The sequence below is a fragment of the Nipponia nippon genome, unplaced genomic scaffold, assembly GCF_047370975.1.
Source record: "Nipponia nippon isolate SJK-2023a ecotype South Korea unplaced genomic scaffold, ASM4737097v1 scaffold_9, whole genome shotgun sequence".
Lineage (NCBI taxonomy): Eukaryota > Metazoa > Chordata > Aves > Pelecaniformes > Threskiornithidae > Nipponia > Nipponia nippon.
This window is the reverse complement of record NW_028262413.1, coordinates 19,430,901-19,455,041: the sequence shown is the minus strand read 5'-3', so window position 1 is coordinate 19,455,041 and position 24,141 is coordinate 19,430,901. Positions and strand designations below refer to the sequence as shown.

Genomic DNA, 24,141 nt, shown 5'->3' with positions numbered 1-24,141 from the left:
ATTCTGCTGACAAGTCAAGGAGCCCTCCAGAGACCCAGCCGTCTTGTGTTCACAGACGTTGCCAATGCCATCAATGCGTGAACAATACCTGCCCCTGCTCTGGGATCGTGCTGAGACTGGGGAGGATGAAGCCAACAAACCAGTGACTTCCTGCAAGTGTGGCCGATCCACTGAGCTCAGCTGGTCACCCCATTGGTTTGCGTTACAAATGGGCACAAGCACTGGGAACTGTCATCACTTTGGGAAGCAAACCTTTTGTGATGGCAGTGGTGATTTTTTGGTCCGTCTGTTACCACTAAAAGGTCTTGAGCTCCAGTTTCTGGGCTGCTGCTGCCTGATACCATCTACCAAGCTGCGTGCTTAGGAACAGTGCCTGCTTTGTTGTAGATTAACTTGTCAGAGCACATGTGCATGCTCTCTGGGTCAGGGAATGAGGAGAGGTGCATGTTTCAGAGAGCTTCCCCATTGGCTTTGTGCCACTAGACCCCAAGGAAAGCGTTGAATGAGCCTCTCTGTACAGTGACCGCAGCTTTGGCAGATCCTGGAGGGGTGACTGGTGGCAAAGCCCCTTTGAGCAAGGAGAGCCGACTCCCCAAGCTGAGTGGTAATCTGGGGCACGCTAGGGAAAACACATACCATGGGCTTATTCCCCTTGTGGCATGTGGGCTGCTGATAAATGTGCGCCCAGGGTGATGTTGAAGCATGGGGAATTCACTAGCTTTAAAAAGTGAAACGGTGGACATTTGGCTGATTACATCTTAACTGAGGAAGTTGCTGAATATCCCAAATTAGGGCTGCCGTATAGACAGAGGGGAATTCACACAGCTAGAGACAGGAGGTGTCAGTGTCTGGCTACGTGACTCCCTGGCACTGAGCTAGAAATAATAGTGCTTGGGCCACAGAGAGGAGTTGAGTAGAACTGGGATTCCGATACTGTGTATCCCCGTCCTGCTTCGGCTCGGGGAAGTTTCTACAGTGCAGAGTGTTACCCAGAAAAAAGATTAAACCTTGAAATATTTTCTTTTAAATAAGGAAAAACATGTATTGGCTCAACATTACAACAGCCCCATGTCTGCCCCCAGAGGTGACTGAACAGCTGGTTCGTACTTCCTTACCTGCCAGGACCTGCAGTCAGAGCCTTCTGTTCTTCCTGGTGAAGGAAACACGGAGCTTTGTGTTAGCCTCAGCTCATGTTACCTGCTAATGCAGAAGGTGGGACTAGACAGGTAAGCCAGGAGTTTCCCTGTAACCCTGAAGCGTCTCTCTGCCTGCGCGTCCTTCAGGGCTGCAGGAGGGAGGGAGTGCGAAGGGGTCTCTGCCCACCTTGGCGTGCTGCAGTGCGGCATGGGGGCTGTCCTCTGCAGAGCCTTTTAGTGTCTGCCAGCACAGCGGCCAGGGGCCAGCATCAGAGCCTGCATGCAAGCATCAGTGCTGATCACCTCCTGATTTTTTTGCAGTACATGCATTTGTCAGTCAGATCATATTCCATCCACAGCACCAGTCAAAATGGAATCAGGGCAAGCCAAAATTTGAATGCAGATCTAAAGCTAGGCTTTATGCAAGGAGATGTTTCACTGAGTGGCAATTCAGGTATCATGTGCTTTATTGCAAGTTTGGTCCTGCCAGTTAGTTTTTGTTCTCCCAGATTTTTTTTTTCTTCCCCACTGTGATTCCCCCCGCCCCGTAGTCATTAAACGCAGACTCTTTCCTGGGCATGTGCCACTGACCCCTGCAGTGCACAGTTCCTTACCAGCCCTCCCTCTTCCACTGACACAGCTTCCCTCATGGCAGTTTCGCAGGGCTAAGTTGCTTTAATTTTCAGTATCCTTCTTTCTTTTTAAAACCAGGGAGTTCTGGGAGTGTATTAGGGCTAGGAGTGTCATCACCTGTGGAAAACAGCCCATCCTCCATACCAGGAGATCTGGCAGGAGGCACTCCCAGGCTGTTGGTGGCTGCTGGTGTTTGCACTCCAGGGATAGTTAGAAGGAAGGTGTCTGGGTACAAATACTCAATGTAATCTGGCTTAGATGTAATCTGTCCTTAGAATTTGGACACTATCTGTGGGTCTTCCCAGAGGTTATGCCTACATGACCAGCTGAGAAGCAAATACATCACCCCCCCACACACACATGCACACTTACCATCTCCTCCAAGCGCTCACGGAGGGCAGCCAGCCACAGAGGCATCAGATTTCTCCCTTCAGCAGCTGGCACGTCACTGCGTGTCACGCTCCCACGCTCTGCAGCAGGACAGGGATGCAAGCAGCAGCAGGGGTGCATGGCTGTCCTAAATCGCAACATTTCCCCTAGAACTCTTAGGATTGGAACTTCATTTGTTGTTTTAAACTCAATAAAGTGTAAGCTGAGCTGTTTCCTTAAACCAACAGCCTACTTTGTGCTCTTCACCCAACTCCATGTGGTGCACAGGCGGCTGCCAAGCAGTGCATCTGCCAGCTCAGGTGCAAAAACGTGCACCTTGTTCCACGTTAATGCTGAGAGATATCTTGTATAAGAAACACACCTACAGAGGAATTCTCTTTAACCATTCTTCCTGTAATGGTAGGCTTTGTCCTGTGATGACTGCCCTTAGATTAAAGAAATACAGATAATAAGACTAAAAGAATATTACGGGTATTTGCTGGGCTTGTACTGGAGTATTCTTTTAGTTCAATAGCACCTCCTCTCATGGTTCTTGGAAGTATATGTACGATTTAGCAGAAGCATCATGATGTAATTTAATTCAAGTGTTTCTGTGTTTTAAGCATTGAAATATAATTAAACTATTTACATGAAATCTGGTGTGATTGTCTTTCCCCATCATTTGCATTTTCCACAGAAAATTGCTGGAGTGTATCCTCAGTACCTGTTGGTAATTTGTATGCAGTGAATTCCCCTACTCTTTCAAAGATTGAAGTAAGTGTGAAAAACTTAGAAGGACAAGCTCTGCAGGGGTCCAGGTTTAGTGCTCCACAGCATGGAAACTCAGGGTTCTTCAGGAAGGCTTGGTGGAGAAGTTGGGAAGGCAGGAGCTTCCAGCCTGGCAGATCCTGGGCATCTAGGGTGCAGAAGGACAAATCCCAACTTGTCTGTTTGCCATATTATCCTTTAACCAGCTGAATTCCTGGACAAACTAGGGGTTCATCAGCTCACCTGCAGCTCTGTCCTCGATAGCCTGCCCCCACTGGGGTGAACATTGTGATGATATTGTGGTGATATTGTTGGTGTATTTCAGATTTGCTTTCTGGCTCATATTCTGGCCCACAGACCCAAAACTTGGGACAAGTTAGGAAAGCTGTCAGATTAACTGAAGAGGCTACGCACAGGAACAGAATTAATTGTATGAAAAGTTAAATAGTTGTATGGCACACAGAACAATGTGGAGCATAAACAGACTCAGCTGTGGAGGCTTCTGGATGTACATGTGAAGCAGAATTGGCTTGTGTTCCAAACCAGCCAGTTATGAGGTATGATAAGACATACAAGAGGGTGGAATTAGGTACCAACATGTGGGTTTAAGGGCCTGTCTGTTTTCCTCCACGTGTGATTCCTTATGCTCATTATTCCTTGAAGAAGGTAACTAACTATATGGGAAATAAAAAGTTTATAATGCCAAAAAAGAAAATCCAAGTAATCCAGCATGAGATCCTAGCTCTCTGAAGATGTCTGGAATTCTGCCCACCTTTAACAGGCATTGACTTTCATTCCAAATCTCTGCATAAACATAGAAGCTGAAGCTATGGATTGGGATTTCAACTACACACAGAGTAGCTCCTAATAGCGTGGAATTCTGCTTGTTCTCCTTGAGCCCTTACATTTTTATGGAGTCATGTTCTCTACTGTGGCTTCCCAATAGAGTATTAAGAGGTAGCATAGTTTTGTTTTTTTGTTTTATTGTTTGTTTTTTTGGTGTTTTGTTTTTTTTTTTAAGAGAAGTAGTTTGTATGCATGTTCCAGAGGAATACTGCTGACCTAAAGCAAATGGATTTACTGTCTAGCTGAGGCAGTTTCCATCCCTGTTCCATGCCACCAGCTGAGAAAGGTCTGACTGATGTCATAAGGAAAGTGTGAGTCTCTTGCAGATGCATTCCCTAATCCATTTAGGAGAAGCTGAAGTTCCAGTCTCACATTGTACCAGCTATTACTCTCAGGTAATAGGGGTTAATTAAATAAGCAGTACAGCCTTGTAAGCAGAGTACTAAACCTGCCAATTCACCTGAAAATCAGGTAAAGAAGTTGGTAAAGTGTCTTGGTCTGCCACTGGAGTGGACTTTGAATGCAGACATGAACTGCAACTGAACTTGCGTGTCCACTGAAGAGCAGATTCCTAACCTGAATTCAGAGGAACACCAGCTGGATCTTCTCATGTAACTGTCAACAGTTACAGATTTGCATGCATGATGTCCCACCTGGATTTATCCACACAGCAGGAAAAGGGGGTCAAACTCTTCCCATATCTGGCAGCATGCCTCATCCTACAGCATAAGATTTAGATCAGTCCCTGTGATCTTATCCATTTAATCCTTGATTTCTCTGCTACGTGGTAGAGGAGGCACAAAGGTTATCTGTGATGCAGTTTTCTGCTGACACCACCAAACTTCATACACAGGAAACTACTGTTAGGGCAAACCAGACAACACACAGAATTAGCAGGATCGGGACTCTGTTCACTACTAAACAGAATGAACAGGATCAGGACTCTGATCACAACTAAACTGGGTGCACTGGACAAAATGACCTAGAAGAAAAAAAAAAACCCACAACTTTTTTTCCCTATTATCTGTCTCTGATCAGCCCTTCCTCTTAATTCTGCATACATGTTCTTGTGTTAAATAAATACGTGCTAAGGGAACAGACCTCTGATAAAAGGATAACAAATGAGTTCAATATATACTGCCGTTTCACAGGTTTCTGCTATGCACTGCCATAAATTTAAAGCCAATTATGTTCTGTTTAAATATTTAACACTGTAAAGCTAGCCAATTTTCCATCTTGTCAAAGATAACTGAAATACCCACTTTGTCCCTTTAATAGGCAGGCAGAGCATCCACAAAATGGAAAATACCACTGGGATTTCACTGTTTGCAACTGGATATTGTAAATACCCTCAATTCCTCAGAATTTAGCGTGATCAGCTCTGACACCAAAAGCACAAATCTGCATACAATGTGAGACTTGAGAGCAGCCAGCAACAATCACAGAGCAACTGGCTACTGCTGTCTCCCAAAACTGTATCAGCAAGCTTTTATTTGCATAGCTGCAACACTAGAGGACCCCACATACGCACATTATGGACTGAAGATACAACTAATTTAAACTGAATCCTAAGGCTCTGCAAGGAAGCAACCTTTGTGTAACTGGTTCTTTACAGACGCTCCTTTGAAGTGATGAAATCCAGTGGCTGTGACTAAGCTTGTAAACATTGTGCACTCAGAGTTGCTATCAAATTCAGGGGGAGTGCCACCAGGCCAAAAGCTAGTTACAGGAGATGGCCCTGAGCTGATAATGCTAGGATAAAAATTTCAGAATCAATCCCAAGACATCAGGGTGTGAACTTGCCTCTAGAGCATCCGAGTTACTGAGCAACAGCATTAGGTAAGCTGGAAATGCCATGAAGGTTTTTGTTTCTGATACAGTAATGAAAGGGCTTGAAGACTGTCTTTCAGATGCAATCCCTATGGGCAACTGAGCAAAACTTAACTCTTGGGACTGCTCCATCAGTCTACCAGAGGTGGTATGATATGTAAGTTCAGCAATTAGCTGTGTAAATAGGTTTCCTTTACTGTATCTGCATTACTGAGTCAACACTATCTTTCTGTTGAACTATTACTGTCCATGGCAGGGCAAGGCACCATGTTACCCAAGTATTTTTAAGAAAGATTAATATCCTCACAAAAGATATACTACAACTGTGAAAGGCATCTCCCCAACAAGGCATTTGTCATTTCTTCCCCTCAGTCCCTCTTTGGATGTTTGGGGTAAGCTAGCAGACAACAGGAGAGAAAGCTTGGCCAAAATTATCACAAAGGAAGAATTTGAAATATGACATTAAAAATCCCGTTTGCTTTCCAGTCCTCTGGCTTCAGCAAAACGTGAACAGGTGGCATACTACTGAGCTGTGGCAGGGATGTTACTCAGAGATCTCCTAAGACCAGTAGTTTTGCCAGGCCTGGAACCGTCTTTTCCAGTGATGCCTAAAGGGAAAGATCATGGGAGAGAGAGGGTTAGAGGTCTGGGCCCAGGAGCCTAGCTGCCCAAATGCCCCATTACAGAGTCAGTGCAAGGTTAAAAGGTGGCAAGGATCCATTCCCAACCAACCAAAGGTCTTCACAACAACATTCCCATTGCTCTTGTACCAGCTCCAGGCTAAAGCCTGACACAAACGGCTTCCCTGGCAGCAGGCCTCAGCATGAGGCTATTGAAAGCCCAAAAGTTACAGTCTGTGTGAAATTTTCTGGCTTCTGCTATGGAAACACACATGATCAACCTCTGCTGTGAGCAGTTATATGTATTTCCAACTGCCACCCTGGATCCTCATGAGACACAAAGTACCAGGAGTGCCTTACCCAAAGCCATAAACATCAGGAAAGTAGATGCACAGAAGGTCTGGAAATTGTCTCAGAGTGGGGAATGTTTCTGGCTACACAGGCTTGCTCTGATCTGTGGCTAACCCCTTGGTTTCAGGAAAGCTGAGGTGACCATTGGGGCAGCAGAAGGAACAAAGTGAGACAAAGGAGTTTGCAGCTGCTCCATCTCTCAATGTACTGAGAAGAACAAAGGGAAGGAAAGACAGACAAAAAGAAGCAAGGTCCCAAGTCTGCTTCTGGTTTTGGACTGGGTCTTGGAAATTTTGCCATAAAGCAAGCTCTTTCCCTCTCACACCTATACTCCATTAGCCAAGCAAGGTTACTGAAACACACCAAGGCTGCTTTTGTGGCTTAGGAATCAGCTTCCTCAATCATTCGGTAGTGGTACTCATGGAAGAGAAGACAAATGCTTGCTGGCCCAGACAAACAGAAGACTTTAACAACTGAGTTGTGATTGCAGCATCTGCAGGTAGCAGAACAATACAGCCCAAACCATTAACAAACCCCTGCCTGCTCCTGGATAACTTAGAGTCACCCATAACCAGCGCCGTGGGAAATCCAGAGCTGGATCCCCAGCTACAAAGGCCATGGAAAAACATCAGCGAGCTTTAAACCAGCTCTCTGCCCCATGGCAGGCTTGCAAGTCGTGTATATTTCTAGTTTGGCTCTTCCTATTTCTTGATTCTCCCCATGACAGACTGAAAAGCAGGGAGTCAGTCATTGTTTATTTCAGCAATTCTTCCTTAATGTTGCGGACATGAAGCCCAGAGCAGATCTCTTTCCCACTCAGAGCTGTACGGTGTACAACCTGCAGGATCAGCAAGCACATGGATCCTCCCATGCCCTCCCTCTAGCAGAGCAGCTCAAAAATCCTAACCTGAAAGGAAAAAGCAAAACAACGAACCCCACAATGACTAAAATCTCTGGCTGTGCCTACAGCAGATTATTATGTGATTGCAGACTCCTGCTAACAAATCTCAGAGCAGTAACTGCCTGCACGAGTAGCACAAAAGCTTGCAGGCGTATAATATCTAAGTTAAACCCAGACCCATCGAATGGGCTCATCCAGAAACTACCTGTCTGAAAGCTGCTACAGCTGCATCTCACTTGCAAACAAGCCACAGGATCTGTAGTTTCCAGTAAGTCAGAATAGTAAGTCTCCTCTTTCCCTTTTTAGTCAGAAGTTTCTAAGACAGGATTACCACTCCATCTCAAGCTCCTGAGCTAATAACAGCTGTTATGAAATTTTCCAGAGGATTGCCAGGTTTCATACTGTACAGGCTTATCCCCACTGATTTTCAACTGGCATTTTTTTGCCTCACAGAAGTGCACACCTTCCCCAACAGCAAAACTCCCCTCTCCATCCCTGGTGCTAAGCGTGCAGACACAGGGCGGTTTGCACTACAGTATTGTCTGCTGCACTGCTGTCTCCCACTGACCACAGCATCCGCTTATCCTGTCACATCTGGTTCTACCTCATTGCGACAGGAGGGAAACATATTCCTCATGCCACTGCCCTCGGTCCCACTCAAACTGAAAGGAAGAAGAAAGTACCCACATCGGCTGTGGTTTTGGGCGACGCTTACGAGTACTACAAAGAGGCAGCGACTGGGCCGGAGGTGAGCTCATCATCTGTGAGCCTGCGGCTCTGCTGATGTCATCACACAACTTGGTGGCAGGAAGTGATACGGGAGCAGGAGCCCGAGAGGAAACTGAACTGAGCAACTGAGGTTAACTACTGTGGCGTTTTATCATGTGGCATTTCCAGGGACTTTCTAAGAACCTGAGGTTGGGTTTGGCTGCCCAGCGTCAGTTAGCTTGCTTCGCACGCCACGCTCAACAGCACTAACGGCAGCGGGATGAGGGAGCAGCTGTGCTGACCACATGGAAAAACAAGGCAACATCTGCCTTCCTGGGTTGCTGGCCCCTTCCCCCTCTCACTCAAGGGAAAATATTTAATGAATAGCTTCCTACGATGCTCACTGAAGGTAGGACTCAGCTGCACACACATTTTCCTGGCATCTACCTCAGAAACGGCCCTGACTGGTACAGGCTGGGCTTGGATTTGCACTTTCCCAGGGTTGTAGTGGGGCTGTGGCTCTGGGTGGTACATCTGTAAGTTCCTATGACAGTGATAACAGTTATCTGGCATCTCATCTCAGAGAAGCTTAGATAACTTTGCAGTCCTATATAGAAACTTGCCAGTGTCGTCATTCTCTGTGCTGCTGGTGCACAGAGTACACGCACAGTGTACCAGCCACTAACAGAGAGTGTTAGTGCCTTAGAGTACAAGCCAGGAACGAGAGAGCAAGACTATCATGGAAGCACGCTGGAGTTAACCCAGCATACTAGGATGTCCCAAATGTCAAGGGATCTTCAACTCTTCTTTTTTTTTTTTTTCCTCAGGTAAGGTAAGACATTCATGATAGACTGTTTTCACTTTCTGTATAGCACAGCCAGACAATTTCACTGAGTCATACCTATAACAGTGACCAGAATCTCAGATACAGAACTTCTTGGAAAGACAAAGATACAGATTCTCTTCCCATCCCTCTTTTCTGCCTCCACTTCTCCTGAAGTAGTCACAGCTGAGTTAGATGGAAGGAATGTGCTACCCCTCCTGTTGTAATGTGCCTGGAAGCCTTCCAAATTCTCCTCAGTTTGTAGGATATACCAGAATGATTGCAGCCAGTGCTAGAGCTTTGGGGGTACATGCATGGTTTGCCAGGAGCATGGCTGCACAGTTTAGTCTTGTGTAATTATGATTATCTAATTTCAAACCTTGTGTGGCTGGTGCCGAGTTCAAATTCAAGTCACTGCTTCCCTGAGGATTTCCTTCCTGAAACGCTTCTTCTTGGACAACTAGTTGAGGCTATGAAGAAAAACACCAAAAACAAACAACCCCGCCCCCATGAAATTAGGTATCAAGAGACAAAATTGCAAATACACAAAGTAGATGGAAAACAAAAAGCCTTTGATCAATGTTATTTAAATAAGACTGTGCAGCCCTGAAAGCATGCCCATTTACCGCCACTTCCTATATCCAGCCATACGCAAGAGCAAGCACCACTGCATGTAGTGTCCACACACATTCACAAGCGTCTCTGAACGGTTGTCAGAATCCATAATAAGCCACCATATTACCAGTCTTGAGAGACACACAGCCCCACACTTTTTGAAAAAATCTCCCCATTATGCAGCTGTGGAGAAATTTTTTCGTCCTTGAGAACACTTTCTATATTTCAGGATATTTTCCTGAACAATTAAACATTTTGTCCATCAAAAATTAAAAACCAAATGGCTGTTCTTCTGCTTTGGTTTTACCCCCTCCCCCCCAAACTCCTCAGCTATGAAAACAAATTAATTTTGAACTGAAACATCAGAATGTTTCACTAACCAAAGTTAGAATGACACATTTTGAAACATTAAAAAAAGAAAAAGGAGCCAGTGTACAAAAAGTCTTAACTTCAATAAATTGGCATGTAGCAAAGATTTTTTTTTTTTTTAAATTACTATGCAGCTCATTGTTTATAGTAACAAGCACCCTAACTTACAGCTCTGGCACACAAAATTAATTTAACCACAAAATGCCAAGCCTAACCCTAGAACTGCAGCTACTACAATTTGTTACAGAAGAGAATGGCTGGAAGAGTCTTTGAGTCTTTTCCAACCTCATTTGCAGCCTGTTATACATGAGAGATTGCTATAAATTATTTCTAGCATACTATAGGTGTTTATAGACTGGGCAAATCCCTGAGCACCCTGATCCAATTAGACCTGCTTTGAGCAGTGGTTTGAACTAAAGGATCTCCAGTGGGCCCTTCCAACCTAAATTATTCTATGATTCTAAAAAAAATAAAAAGAAGTGTAGGTACACACACAGCTGAGGAATACCACACATTTGATATCACTATTAGTGGATCCTGGGAGCTATCAGGATGCTCCAAACTGTTGTCTTGCTGCTTCTGTGCAGCATAAAGGTCTCAAGGAAGAATAAAGTGCCAACTGAATTTATAAGGAAATGTTTTAATTGGATTACCATTACAGAAAAAAGAATTTCCATGGAAAAACTATTTTTGAAATTGCACTTCTACCTACAAAAAAAGAGAACATAGGACAGGAAAACTATTCCAGCTAGCTTTATTTCAGAAGTTAGCTTTTGACAGCACACACATGGGTGTCTGTGCCCCACAAAATGTTGGGGAGCATGTTCTCAATGCTGCCTGGCTTCCCCCATTTCCTTTTCCACTGCAGAGCCTGCCCCTGGGGAGGAAAGGTCTCTCTGCAGCTATGTCAGGCACACAGAATAGCTACAAAGCAGCTATTCTATCACTATTACTGTCAGCTTAACCACAAGTCAGCCCTGTCAGCAGGTGTTTTATAAACTGTCCCTTGCTCTGAAACCGTCTCTCAGACTTGTCCTGCATAGGATCCTCAGCTTTATATAGTATGTACTTCACCTTTTTTGGCTTTCCTGAACCCTACAATAACAGAGTTTCACAGCCAAAGCTGCTCTGCTCCGGTTGAGACTGCATCACGGCAACAGCAGAAGCTGGGACTGAATCTGTTCCTCCCCCAGAATTCCATTGCTTGCTCTTTCCCTTACCAGGCAGGAAGCAAAAAGGCACTGTAGCACTCCTGAGGGTTAAACTTGCCTATTAAATGAAGAATGCATAAACTAGTGCCAGAAACTGCCTGCCAGCTCCTCTAGAGTCCCTTGGTCTCCGCATTTGTATTTACCCATTGTAGTTCATAGCTACACATACAGGACACATCCGTTTGTACCATTGCCCAAGACAAGACAGTAGCTGACGCCTCCTTCCCCTCTCTTCTCAATCTCTGCCTCCCCTCATGCACGTGGCCAGGTCAAATTGCACCTGCTGATGAATATCCCTCTTACCCCATCTCAAATTCAGCAATATCCAGACTGCTTCAAAGTTACTTGCAAAATCCCGCCACCTTTCACTGCTCCCGAGGAAGGACTGTCACACCACTCAGATGTCTGTCAGTGCTCATGCAACCATCTGGATGCCAGTCCCTGACCCTACTTTCACCTGGTGAGGGTATGCCATATGATGTTGCTCTGTTCTCATCAGTGCTGCTTTTTAGCACAAATACTCCTCTCCTAGCTGTTGCTTTCTAGCTGGGTTGCAACTTCAGAGTAACTTCTAACGGTCAGCTTCTGAGCTCCCTGAAACTTCTTCCATCTGTTTGCCTCTGGGGCCTGTCTGAAATTCTGGTGCAAAGCAATTTGTAACTTACCAGAGTTCAAACTGTCTCAACCACATCTGAAGAGCACGCTGCCAGCACCCAGCCTGGAGTGAGAAACCCTCTCAGCCAGGACAAATTCTCAGAGCAGGGAGAACCCTGCAACCACAATCCTTCAGGGAACACCTATAATATCTCTCATTTTATTTTTATAAAATTACCTTCGATCCATGTTACCTGGGGGGTCAGAGGTACATTTTCTGGCCGTACAGGTCCGTGCCTGTCCCCAGCCCTAGTTCACGCTGATGCTGTGTCTCACACTTAGCTGTATTACCCTGGCATTTTCAGTCCAGCTCAGCAATGTTCAGCTCTGTTCTCTATCAGCAGATAATCATAGAATCATAGAATCGTTTAGGTTGGAAAAGACCTTTAAGATCATCAAGTCCAACCATTAACCTATCACTGCCAAATCCACCACTAAGCCATGTCCCTAAGCACCACATCTACCCCTCTTTTAAATACCTCCAGGGATGGGGACTCAACCACTTCCCTGGGCAGCCTCTTCCAATGCCTGACTACCCTTTCATTGAAGAAGTTTTTCCTAATAACCAACCTAAACCTGCCCTGGTGCAGCTTCAGGCCATTTCCTCTTGTCCTATCGCTTGTTACTAAGGAGAAGAGACCAACCCCCACCTCGCTACAACCTCCTTTCAGGTAGCTGTAGAGAGCAATAAGGTCTCCCCTCAGCCTCCTCTTCTCCAGACTAAACAGCCCCAGTTCCCTCAGCCACTCCTCACTGGACCTGTGCTCTAGGCCCATCACACCAGTTTCGTCACCTTTCTCTGGACATGCTCCAGCACCTCAATGTCCTTCTTGTAGTGAGAGGCCCAAAACTGAACACAGGATTCGAGGTGCAGCCTCACCAGTGCCGAGGACAGGCGGACAATCACTTCCCTAATCCTGCTGGCCGCACTTTTCCTGATACAAGCCAGGATGCCATTGGCCCTCTTGGCCACCTGAGCACACTGCTGGCTCATATTCAGCCAGCTGTCAACCAACACCCCCAGCTCCTTTTCCGCCAGGCAGCTCTCCAGCCACTCTTCCCCAAGCCTGTAGCATTGCATGGGGTTGTTGTGACCCAAGTGCAGGACCTGGCACTTGGCCTTGTTGAACCTCATATGACCGGCCTCCCTTCCCACAGTCCCTTTTGTCCTGGATGCTCTGCTTAAACAGGGCTGTGCTCCTCATCTGGTCCAGGGAACAATCTACGTATCCCTGCTTATAGAGTCTTTGGGCAGGAAAATAACATCTTCCCCGTAGAATCTGAGCTCCTTCTGACCCACTCTGTCCTTGAAAGGGAATCGAGACCCAGGACTGGCTGTGCCTCCTTATCCCTTTCTGATATCTCTCCAATGCGCGTGGCTCTAGTATATATTTCTGAGCTATACATGTTCAAGTAATTTTTCTTGCTTGCTTGCTTGCACCTAATTCATAAAAGGGCATCTTCTCTCCTAATTTGCTGCTGCTTTGTATTTTTTCCCTTATCTCACTTCTTCCTCTCTCTAAAAAACAAAGACATCTTCTAAAAAAACCCAAACCTTTTTTTTCTTTTTCTACTTTGCAGCCCTGAGATGTTTATTTTTCCTCCAAATGCACTTTGGGCTTTTCACAACAACCTGGCCATGGCACCCTACCACTACGGAAAGGGAGAACACTGTCCTTTATTCATGTCCTTCTAGGTCCTCCTGCTTCTCTTTGAGATTTGTCAGCCCATGAATGACACCAGCAGAACTCACTGGGTAAGATGCTGTGGTCTCTAAGACACAGCCATTTCTCCCTCCAATGCTTTTCCATAGAGCTTGAGGATCCCAGTTTGCAGAGCTGGTTGCTTTAAGCACTAGTAACACACCGGCTTTCCTTACACAGTGTATTTAAATAACATAATATAAATGGGCGTAGAAAAAGCAATGGGCTTTTAGCAAAAGCTATGTGCTGAACCAGACTGTGACCTTCTCATCTGGATTTCAAAGAAGAAACAGCAATTGGACAGATTTATGGAGTAGATCTCTTGTCTGGGAGATTCAGTTCTGCACTGGGTTTGCAGACAGTTTCCTCCACCACTATCCAAGAAATATTTGTATGCCAAGGTCACTGTCATGTCAGGAAAGTCTTCTAATCTCTCCCACATCCTGGCACTTCCTCCCTGGTGAAGATTTTCTTCCAAGCCTCCTGCGTAGCCCTCACAGACTGCTCTATCCCTCTGTTTCGGCTGAACCAGACAGTGTCCCTTTCCATCCTAAGCACTCCTGTGGCACCGCAGCTGTAGAACAAACCTGTGGGTTTCTGCAGCAAGTGCACAGCTTGGGTTTGGTCTCGAATTTGTTGCGGTAACAGATAGACACCAAGTAATGGTTTTGGTTGTTGTGTGTTTTTTAAATCACTCCTAATGATAGATAACATGCCATTAATTGTCCACAGGACTGAATATCCTTATTGAGTAAAAGCTTTCATTTTTTTTCATGCCTGAAATGTTCTATCTTCATCTACTGATTCTTACTAATCCTTTGTTTGCTGCATAAAAGAGCCTCCTGCTGGCAGGATTCAAAGTTTTGTCATTCACCAAATTTCTCTTTTTGCTTAATTTTAAGTTTCTTCTTTTGAGACAAACTGACATGCTAAGCAATGACTTTCACTCTTTGAAGACTCCTGGGAAGACAACCCCTCTGCCTGAAAAAGGATGGAATCTCTGGTCTGATATTCCAAGCCTTGGAAAGCAGCGTGGAAGACTGGTATGTCTTGAATTAAGTACAGCAGCTCTCCTGGGCTCTCAGAATTCTTCAGGATCTGAATCTTAGGGGTGACTGGAAAGGTAGTCAGAGCTTCCCTAACAGGTTAGATTTCCAGGCCACCTAGGCTGAAAGAATGTTGTTGCAGATAGAGAGCCTGAGAAGAGCAAACGCAACTGAAAATGCCCCAGGATCTGTGACTGGAGAAGATGAAAAGGACTAAACACTGTACTCACCCACTTGCGGGGCCTCCCTCTTGGCCTTTTCCCAACAGAAGGTTCTGCCTTTATTGAAAACACAGGGGAAAAAAAAAATTATTTTCAGCTCTCATGTTTGCTGGGCACTGTGACTAATACACCAAACCTGGCCAAGGTGACCTCTGTATAAAAGTTCTTGTGAAACAAGTAGCAGAAAAGCCAAAAGCTGGGGATAGAAGACAGTTGAGGAGGAAACACCTGCCAGACTACACTGGTTGTGATTATTTAGCAATGGTGGAAGAGAAATGCTAGAAGGAAGCTGCTGAACAGGCACGGGCAACACAGGAAGGCTGGGAGGCAAGTTAGGACTAAAACCACAATAACTGGTTTGTCCAAGAGTGGCAATTAAAGCTGAGCTGAATTAGGGGCAACTTTCATTCTATTTTTAAGCTAAGAGAGACCTCCCTGCTTGTCCCTCTAGCAATGCTTCAAGAAGGGACAGCCAGCTTCTCTCTCCTCCATAAAAGAATATAAGCCATTTACTCTTACCATTTGTCCTGACAGAGTAGTCACTTTCTTGCTTCCTTTTGGTCTTCCTCGTGGTTTCTTCACTGGCAATGGTCCCACAGCCTCCTCCTGGGATAAAAGGAGAAAATAATTTAAGCAGGATGATCTCTGGAACAAACTTACAGCTTCTGATTCTAATGTGTCTTAGACTGTCTTACACCAATAATAGCACCCAGACCACTAAATACCCGGTTGTCTCTGCTTTTCCAGCTGTGAAGTGCATTAGAAAATGGCCAGAAATACCCCTACCCCTTTGTCTTTTGGGCTGGGGAAATGAGTACGTTTCCAGGACTCTGGCCATAGTGCCTGAAATGGGGAGAGAAAAGGCCTTGGCCTTCTCTACTCTATGTAAGTACCGGTGCAGAAACAGAGGGTGATGACACCTGAAAGTCTCCAGACTGGGACAGAGAGCTGGCTAGCTCTTCTCATGCCATTTCCTGGCCTGAACAGTCATGGCCCGCCACATTAGAGGCACCTCTGAAGCCAGTGGCTGAGGTGCCTCAGGGTGCACATACTGCTGCTTTCCTGAATAGCAATAACATTTACCACAGAACACCTCAGCTTCCCTTGCTCTTTGTTAGTGAGCCACTTCCCAGGGCTGCCTGCAAATCCTATCAATCAGGCTAATGCCATAGTATCCTCAGGCAGCCTCTTAGGATGATGTGCCCTCACCTGTGGCTGCTTCTTTGGTCTTCCCCTCTTTCTCTTCAGGCCCTCAGTCAGTATAGATGAGCTGGGGTTCACTGGCCTCTCGTTGCTCATGTTGGCACTTTCCACAGTTTCCAGATGATAATCCAACAGGTTATTTTTCCATGGACTGGGAAAGAGAATTTGTCTTGTCTTTCTTTCCCTATCTTGTTATGGATTCTCCTCTACCTGCAAGGCTGAAATGGTGAGAGAGAATCAGGCATGACAGCTTGCTATTGTTTTTATCAGCTGGAAGAGTCTGGGATGCAGCAAACATTGAGAAGCATAACCGTGGTTTATAAACATTATTGAACCATTCTCTTACATGGCCCATTCCTCAGCTTTCTGAGGCTTTTGGCCAAAGGAGCTGATTGCTCCAGGTGCCAGACCATGTCGGTACCTGCATCTACCTTTCCCCCCCGTTAGCCAGTTTCATCCAAACTGACAAAGGCAATGTGTTCAGCTTTTTAAACTCCCCTCTTTGTAGGCCTGCTTTGCCTGAGGAGGAAAGAGGTGGGAGACAAAGTGGTGGTGGTGAGTTATAAATGCCCCATTCAAGGGTAAAGCTTCATTTGGAGATCCTGTATCGTCAGATACCAAAGCTAATCCTGACACCCAAGTCCAAAGCAAAGAGAACCTTATATCAGCATGCTTGAGAGGGCAAATATCAGGGTACAAACTCTTTAAGAGGTGAATTTGGCTCTGGAGCTGTCCCTCAAGAGTTTGTTCCTAATCACTGACTGAACAGGCACTGTCTGTAAAGATGGCCTGACCCCGTTTCAGAGCGCTCAGCCTCTGGTCCTGCATGAGGCTCACCATTTCCTACAGGACAAAAGAAGTCACCCAGACCTGTTTTTTCGCTTGGATTCTGAGCACTGGTTTGTCTACTGCAAGTTTTGTATCAGCAGGCTTGCCAGTCAGACTCCTCCCTGTCCCCAAGCTCTACTTAGTGCCTGCTGTGGTTGGAATGAGCCCTGATCTGACTCGTTTGCTCTAAGAAATAACCAAGATCATGAGCTGTTGAGGGTACATAGGAAACCAATGACTTTCCTTGCTTCTGCTTGAGGTTTCTCCTCTGGTGTTGTCTGCCAGAGAAGGTGGCAGTCTGACTGTGAGCCTTTACACCCTCACATCCCAAAGCAGGAAGAGGAGGGAAGAGACCTTGACCAGAAGCTCAGCTGGCACCTGAATCCCAGGCACATTAAGTGAGTTGGGGGTCACTGGTCTTGCTTGCGTGTGAGGTAAACCCTAGCCAAGGATCTGAGTTCAGCTCCCAGTTTGCGGATCAGCTTGAAAAAGGCACTTGCAGCCTCCCCAGACCTTGGCCCTCCTTTCCTTCTTGCACAGGAGGGAGGGCTCAAGAAGATGAGAGGGGCTGAGGGGACTGAGCCTGGCTGGACAGAGGCCAGCAGTGCTGGCTGAATCCTCTTTTGTCAGTAATTCTTACCACAATTTTGTGAAATAGCTGAGAATAGTGCGGTCCAGAAAGTAACATCATTGCTTGCTTAGGAAAGCAGGAGTATATAGATGAATAATGCATTTCTACCTTCTGTGCAAAGCCATTGCCTTCTCCTTATCTAGATGTTGCAGGTGTAGTCTGCCTTGCCTATAGAAGCTGTTCTGCCTCCACCTGAGAAATGTTTTTTTGCAGCTCTTTGCTCTACCTGTTTTGTTTCTCCTTTCTCACTCGTTAAATGAAAGGTAACAACAGCGTGCTTAAACAGCTCTTTGTCCCATTGGCCTTGAGTGCTGCTGGGCCCCCAAGTCCCTCCAGCAGGCTCTACCTGAGGCAATAAAGGCAGTATTGCAAGTAAGAGCACAGCTGCACCACGCAGAAGAGTGTGACTGTTTTCTTCAAAATAATGCTGGAGGGCAGAACCTGGGTTCAGTTCCAGTTCAGCCGTGAACAGCCCTGCCTAGTGAACTCCCTGGATGTCCCTTTGTGCACACTGTTGGGACCCAGCTCACAGGTGCTGCTGCACACTCGGCTTTTCTATCAAAACTTCTGATCAGAGGGTGATGGAAAGACCACAGCTCAGGTCTCTGAGTTCAAGCTGCATCTGGAGGGGAGACAGTTAGGAAAAAAAAGTTTCTTTGTACTTGCAAGCTACGCACAGTTGCCACCAAGTCCCTGAGAGACAAGCACGAAACACTTTTGCAGTTTTTCAGAGAGGAGCTGTGCTTTTAGAAACTGTTACCAGAGCTTTGTAGTTTGATCAGATGTTCAAGTTCCAAAGATGAGAGGGCCTTAACTGAAGATGACAACAAATACTCTGCCCTCTGGTCCAGCTACTGTTTCCTGCGCCTGCATTTACTGGTCAGAATTGGGGCTCAAACGGCCTTGTGCTGGTCCTGGCATTTGGGGCTGGCTGAGGCAGGAAGGAGTCACTGAGGTACACAGACCCTGGACTGCCCTAAGAGCAGAAAAGCCTTAGTGCCTCTTCCCAAAGGCAGGTCTAAGCCAGCCCTGGCTCATGCTGCATACATCTGCTGCTGGATCAGCCCAGAATGCTGTGAAGGTGGCTTGAAGCCTCCTGAGCCTGAGCCTCCCCTCAGCTGCCTGTGGGAAGGGAACAGACATCACCACAGGAATGGGCAAGTGTGAAAGTTCTGTCCAAGCCAGGCCCCTGAGAAAAGATTAACGCTGCTTTGACAGCACAGCTTCTACCTATGGATCACAGTAATTGGAAAGCACTGGTTCAATGCCTCTTGGAATTCAGGTCCTAATGCTAATATGTGGAAAAGAGTTACAGGGGAAATACAAACATGTCCTTGAAAAATATCATATGTGCATGTTTTTCCCTGGTAATGCCAAAGCATAAGGAACAGGATGAATGATGCGGTATAGCAGGCATTGTCAAAGATAACAGATGCAGTTATATCTGGGGGAGGCAGTGCTGATAGGAGGGCTGAGTTAAATGTTTGTAGTTTATTTTTCAAATCTCAGATTGCACTATATCTGCTTGGTCATCTCAGGCTGGACACACAGAATCTGAAAACGTCACTGTGAGATGCAGCAAGAAAACTTCCAGCCTTCACTCCATATTCTAACAAAATGTATGCAGTCATGACAGACACTGAAGCCGTTGCTCTTATTGACACGACCTCTCTCATGAGTTCATTGTAACTGAAACCTGCATTAAATCCAAATTTTGCATGTCATTATTTAAGTGGGAGCAACCACAGTGTACAGAATTAATTTTTCGCCAGATGCAGAGAAAGTCAGTTCTTACACCATGATTGTTTTCTAAATCTTGCTAGACCAATACACTCTACAGTGTCTTTCACATATCTGGTAAGTTTTCTACAGACAGGACTGCAGACAAACATATAGAGACTGCTAGGAGATAGCAGTGTCTTTGTACATCTCTCTTCCACCTTCCCATTACCCACCAAAGGCACACGCTTCTTGAAGCCTGGTGTGAAAAGAAAAAAAACACAAGCAAAGCTATACAAGCATCAGTCCTTAGGGCTTTTGTAAGCTTTACATGACTCAATGTAAAATGCATACAAAGCAAAAGCACCCACTGCAATTCTACTTCAAATTTCTCAACAATGGCTTTCCATTTATATATATATATAAAAACCCAAACCAATATTGACTCCCATTGTACACCAAAAAACATGTATGCTTTCCAGGGTCACTGCACTCCCTGCTGGAGCCAGCAGGGCTGAATTCCAGTCCTGTACCCTGTCCACAAGGGCACAAGATCTAAAAAAAACTATCCAAATGCTTGTGGGCCTTAGATCGCCTTTATGTCAGCCATATACACAGCTTTGCAAATTATGCAGATATGTGAATACATGTTTTTGGCAGCATTCAGACCTCTATGTTGCAGAGACATCACCTAAAACAAAGCACTTCATGTCCCAAAAATATTCCCAGGCACCTGGCAGAGGACAGGGGATTCTCACAGTCTCAGGCTTTGCACCTGATTTAGGTGCTAAGTTGTACAAAGCCAGTTTTTCTACCACACCAAATTCTCAGGAAAGAAAAGCTCCTCCGGGGGGCAATGTAGTTGTAGTCTAACACAGGCTATTGAATAGTGTTCTTGAGGGACTTTTCCCTTTCCACAGACTACAGAGGAAACCTTGGGGATGAGCCTACCGACTTGGGCAGGTAAATTAAATGGCAGAACCCCTTCCTGTTTGTTTCCTCAGGGAGGTTAAATTTTAGGCTATGTCCTTGGGAGAAATACAGTATGACACAGGGATGCTTAAGACATCATACTAAAACCCCCAAACTGTGTGCATGATTCACAGCAAATGCTGCCAGAAGATGATTGTCTAGCTGCGGTGCCCACATAGAAAATACAAAGCTCACAAAGCCTTTTTCAAAGCATAATAGGAGTGTGATTATAAGAGACCCTTCATCATAGCCTTAACTCTGCCGCTGTCTCTATAATAATAGGAAAAAATATCCACAAAGCACAACGCCCACTTAGTAGCACAGCGCCATTGTTCTGCTGTCACGTGTGACAAACTAAACCCAGGGTAACTTCACTGATGTGAATGTGGTCACTTTTCTGTCCCTCTAGTAAAAGAGGGAGGGAAAAATTTGGCCCAAGCCCTGCATCAAGCAGAGGAGGATAAAAGACTTTGTTAGTCAAGACATCTAAAGAAGGGGGTTAAGAAGGCCGGGCAGAGAGAAACCTTTCATTCCAATAACGGTAGCAATAACAATCTGTACTCGCATTATGAGAAATTACTTTCACCTTCCGAGAAATCAAATGCTCACGTCTTTTCAGATATCACAGGAGATCAAGAAACACCACAGCTAGTTGCGGTTCCCTGTGGACTGTTCTATCAGAAAAGCAGGATAGCAAAGCACTGGAATATCTCCCTTGGGAAAGAGCAGTGGTAGTAACACTCTGCCAAATGCACCTTTTCTACCAGATTTTTGTGTGAAATGAGGAACTTACGGGCTACTAAATCAAGCCTGTGGCAATAGCAGGTAACTGCCACAGTCTCATAAATCACATCTCAAAAACACAAATAACCTTTCTAGGTGATTTCCCTAACTACTTTGAGTGGCTAAGTCTAAGCCTTCTTTGGTCTCATGCTTAAAAGTCTCCTAGTTCCTTGCCTGTTGGGTTTTTTTAATGAGCAATTTATTGTCATTTGTTCTTGCATCACCAGAGTCCTTCAGCAGCAACAGTCATATCTCCATTTTTAAACCCACTCTACCGGATATACACATTAATCTGACCTCCCCCATCTTGCCCGGCTGAACAAGCCAGTGTATTCCAGTTTCTTGATATCTCCTGATCATTTTGGTTGTCATTTACACCCTTTCCAATCTGAGCTCAACAGTTCTGAATATGATAAGGATATCAAAACTATTTTCAGTGAGGACAGCTTGACTAACTTAACTTCTCACTTACCCGAGACGCATGGGCTAAGCAACAGTTCAGTGCTAAAAACTCAGTTCCTGCGTAACATTAATAGCATGAGCTTCCAAACTGATTCAACCAGCAAGCTATTCCACCACCTCCAGTATATCCTGACTGACAAAATATCCAGTTCAGAAGACAGAAACTATTTAAGCTTACAGAGGACAAAAAATACAGGAATGGTATGGGCTTCCATGCTTCACATCAAGGGAAGCTCAAGTGCTAGGGACCAGCTCAGGGCCTGAACGGGAACTTCTGTAGCTCTTATCTACAGAGTTACATTTCCGACTTTGTTATAGATTTCTCTGGGTAACCCTAATGAAAGTGCCTTCATGTGTTTCAGTTCCCCATCCACAAAATGGTGCGTAGTTCCCTGACTACTGAGCTATGCTGGTGATGGGGCTGAGGGGAAAGAACCTGAGTGAGGCAGGAGGAGGCCATCCTGTCTGTGCCTGTTCTTCTGAGGCAGCCAGCAAGGTAGGCAGGTGCTACCAGCTGGGATAGGAACTTATGGACTAAAGAGCTGTCTACCAGGAAACAGACAGTGCCAGAAGCTTCTTTTTTTTTTTTTTTTTTTTACATTAGAGACATGCACAGTTACAATGGGAAAAGGCTTGTTGATTACTGAGTTTCAAGCAATGATGTGGACATGAACAGTCTCTGTTTCCTATTTCCCAGATCCTGAGCACCCAGCTTCAGCACAACATCAATACACTGCAGGAGCACTCTCTTGAACGAACCGATGCTTGATGCAGTGCCTGCCAACTTATTTCTCTCTCTGTCCAGATACCTGAGCCAGTTACTACTCTGAGAGGCACCTTGCTCATCCTAATCCATACCACAACTAATCATAGAAATACCATCATCTGCTGTAGCTAGCCTAAAATATTCCCATTCCTTCCTCAGAAAAGTGAGGCTTTGCGCTTGCCTGTAGAATGGGTCAGGCCACGTGTGGAGTCCTAGCCACACTGAGGTCCTATTCATTTTTGTATGCGCAGGACTTTCCCTGAAGGTTGCCACATATTTCCACAGTGAAGGGCTCAGCCTCAATCCTACCTCAGCGCCATGAGCTTTCAAGCCCTGCCAAGGCCCCAGGCTTCTTATGGTCAGAGCAGGCAAAGCAAGGAGGCAGTTGACCACCCCAGGGAAGACATGGGAAAGCACTGCTGGATACCAAGACCAGAGAGGAAGAGAGATCTGGAATCTGTTCCTGACTCTCATCTTGGGCAAGTCACGTCATCTTTCTGCGCTTCCCATTTGCTGTCTGTAAGATTATGGAATAACACTGGAAGTATTAACACTTTCCCTCAACCCGGCATGGAGGAACAAAGGATTAAAAGCCGTTCCTATTTGTAGACTAACACTAAGAAGCCCCAACAGAAGAGAACAGAGCAAGGCAGACTCCACCAGCAGCCTCCCCCATGTTGTCACGTTCAGGAGCACAAAGGAGAGGCTGTCGCAACAGGAGAAACAGCTCAGGATTAGCCACATCCTGCTGAGCAGCAAAACACACCCTTACCCTCATCCCCCAAGGAAGCTGAAGGCTCATGGGACCAATTTGGCCCAAAGCTGTGAGCTGGAGTTCCCTGCCCTGGGAACCTGGCACAGAGCAGCACCGGAGTGTGAGTTAGGGTTCCCCAGAGCTGCAGCACGTTGCTGAACTGCACAGCACTTCTCACCCACTCGCAAACCAGAGCAGGTAGGGGATACAGGGCCCAGCTCACTGTCTCTATCCAAGGAAACTCATGTACCAAACTCAGGACCCCAAGTCTTGAGGCCACTGCCTGAGGTCTTAGACACCTTTTCAGCACTTCTCCCCAAAGTATCAAGCTGGTTCAGTGACACTTAATGCCTCTGTGCGGATTGTTGACTCCCTAGCATTACACATTAAGAGCCTGTTAAAATTCTCCCTTAGGGAATTTGCCCGAAGACCCAAATGTTTGCTAAAGGACTCTTTCTTCTCTTAAAGTCTCTGTCCAGATACTTTCACAAAAAAGCAAGTTCCCCAAGCACTGCAGAGTTAAATCAGTGGAGAAAAAACAACAGTACTTGCAGGGAAATAAAAGGATAAGGAGAAATCTGTAGTTACTAAAACAAAATGAAAAATCACAGTCATCTCTTATTTCAGATAGCATCAAGCCCCACTCCTCTGCGGAATTACTATCTTGTTCAGCCCAGCTACTGACATCTGCAAAACACTGACCACTTGTGCAAAACCAGGAAATGGCCTTCTGCGTTTACTGGTGAGGACAGGCGTTTTGGCACCTGGCACAGGGACATACAAGGCAGCAAGTTTTGTGCCTTAACCTACTTCCAAACAGTCTTTTCCAATTACCGAGATGCAATTTATTAATCCCTGTGCCTTAACATACCCCAGTGTCTTGCAGATGAGCTCTGCATACGCATTTCAAACGCAGGCTTGCTAATGTGGTAAGAAAGGAACAAGATTACCTGTTGAGAAGTTGGGCAGCGCCACTTGACCCGGCCCCAGCAGACCTAGCAATGAAGGCAGGAGAGAAAGACAGAGGTATCCAGCAGCTGACACCCCTTCTGAGCTGGAGAGAAGCAGCTAACCGAAGTCTCTGCACACATTCATTTCAGGAGCCTTACAATGAGCCGAACGCTATTTATTGCGCTCCCAGTTAGTGATATGGAAAGCAGCGTGAGCACTGCCAGCGATCTCCTTCTGATGGCAGTCCTGAGTAGCGACAGCAAGTGAA

At 45.7% G+C, this 24,141-nt stretch overlaps 2 protein-coding genes across 8 annotated transcripts in view; one reads left to right on the top strand and one right to left on the bottom strand.

The window, feature by feature from the left end:
• Window positions 1-2,797, top strand: part of CUNH3orf18 (chromosome unknown C3orf18 homolog) — a 12,067-nt gene extending 9,270 nt beyond the window's left edge. For 4 of the 5 annotated variants that reach the window (XM_087744586.1, XM_087744588.1, XM_087744589.1 and 1 more), the window contains one exon: window positions 56-2,797. In XM_087744586.1, the coding sequence (XP_087600712.1) occupies window positions 56-364 (309 nt within the window). In that variant the 3' untranslated portion in view covers window positions 365-2,797. The other variant, XM_087744590.1, reaches the window with a different exon arrangement.
• On the bottom strand, window positions 2,780-24,141 carry LOC148050152 (uncharacterized). 3 transcript variants are annotated; one of them, XR_015701469.1, is made up of 7 exons: window positions 23,873-24,141; window positions 16,014-16,225; window positions 15,324-15,410; window positions 14,814-14,861; window positions 9,365-9,455; window positions 3,150-6,190; window positions 2,937-3,054 (listed from the first exon to the last, which is right to left on the bottom strand). XR_015701469.1 is itself a non-coding variant. In XM_087744591.1 (6 exons), exons 2-6 carry the CDS (start codon window positions 16,101-16,103, stop codon window positions 2,780-2,782), a joined length of 591 nt encoding a protein of 196 aa, XP_087600717.1. In that variant the 5' UTR covers window positions 16,104-16,225; window positions 23,873-24,141. The 3 variants fall into 3 exon arrangements, 2 of the variants coding, with proteins under 2 accessions (XP_087600717.1, XP_087600718.1); XM_087744591.1 differs by lacking the exon at window positions 3,150-6,190 and having other exon boundaries at window positions 2,780-3,054; XM_087744592.1 differs by having other exon boundaries at window positions 2,937-6,190.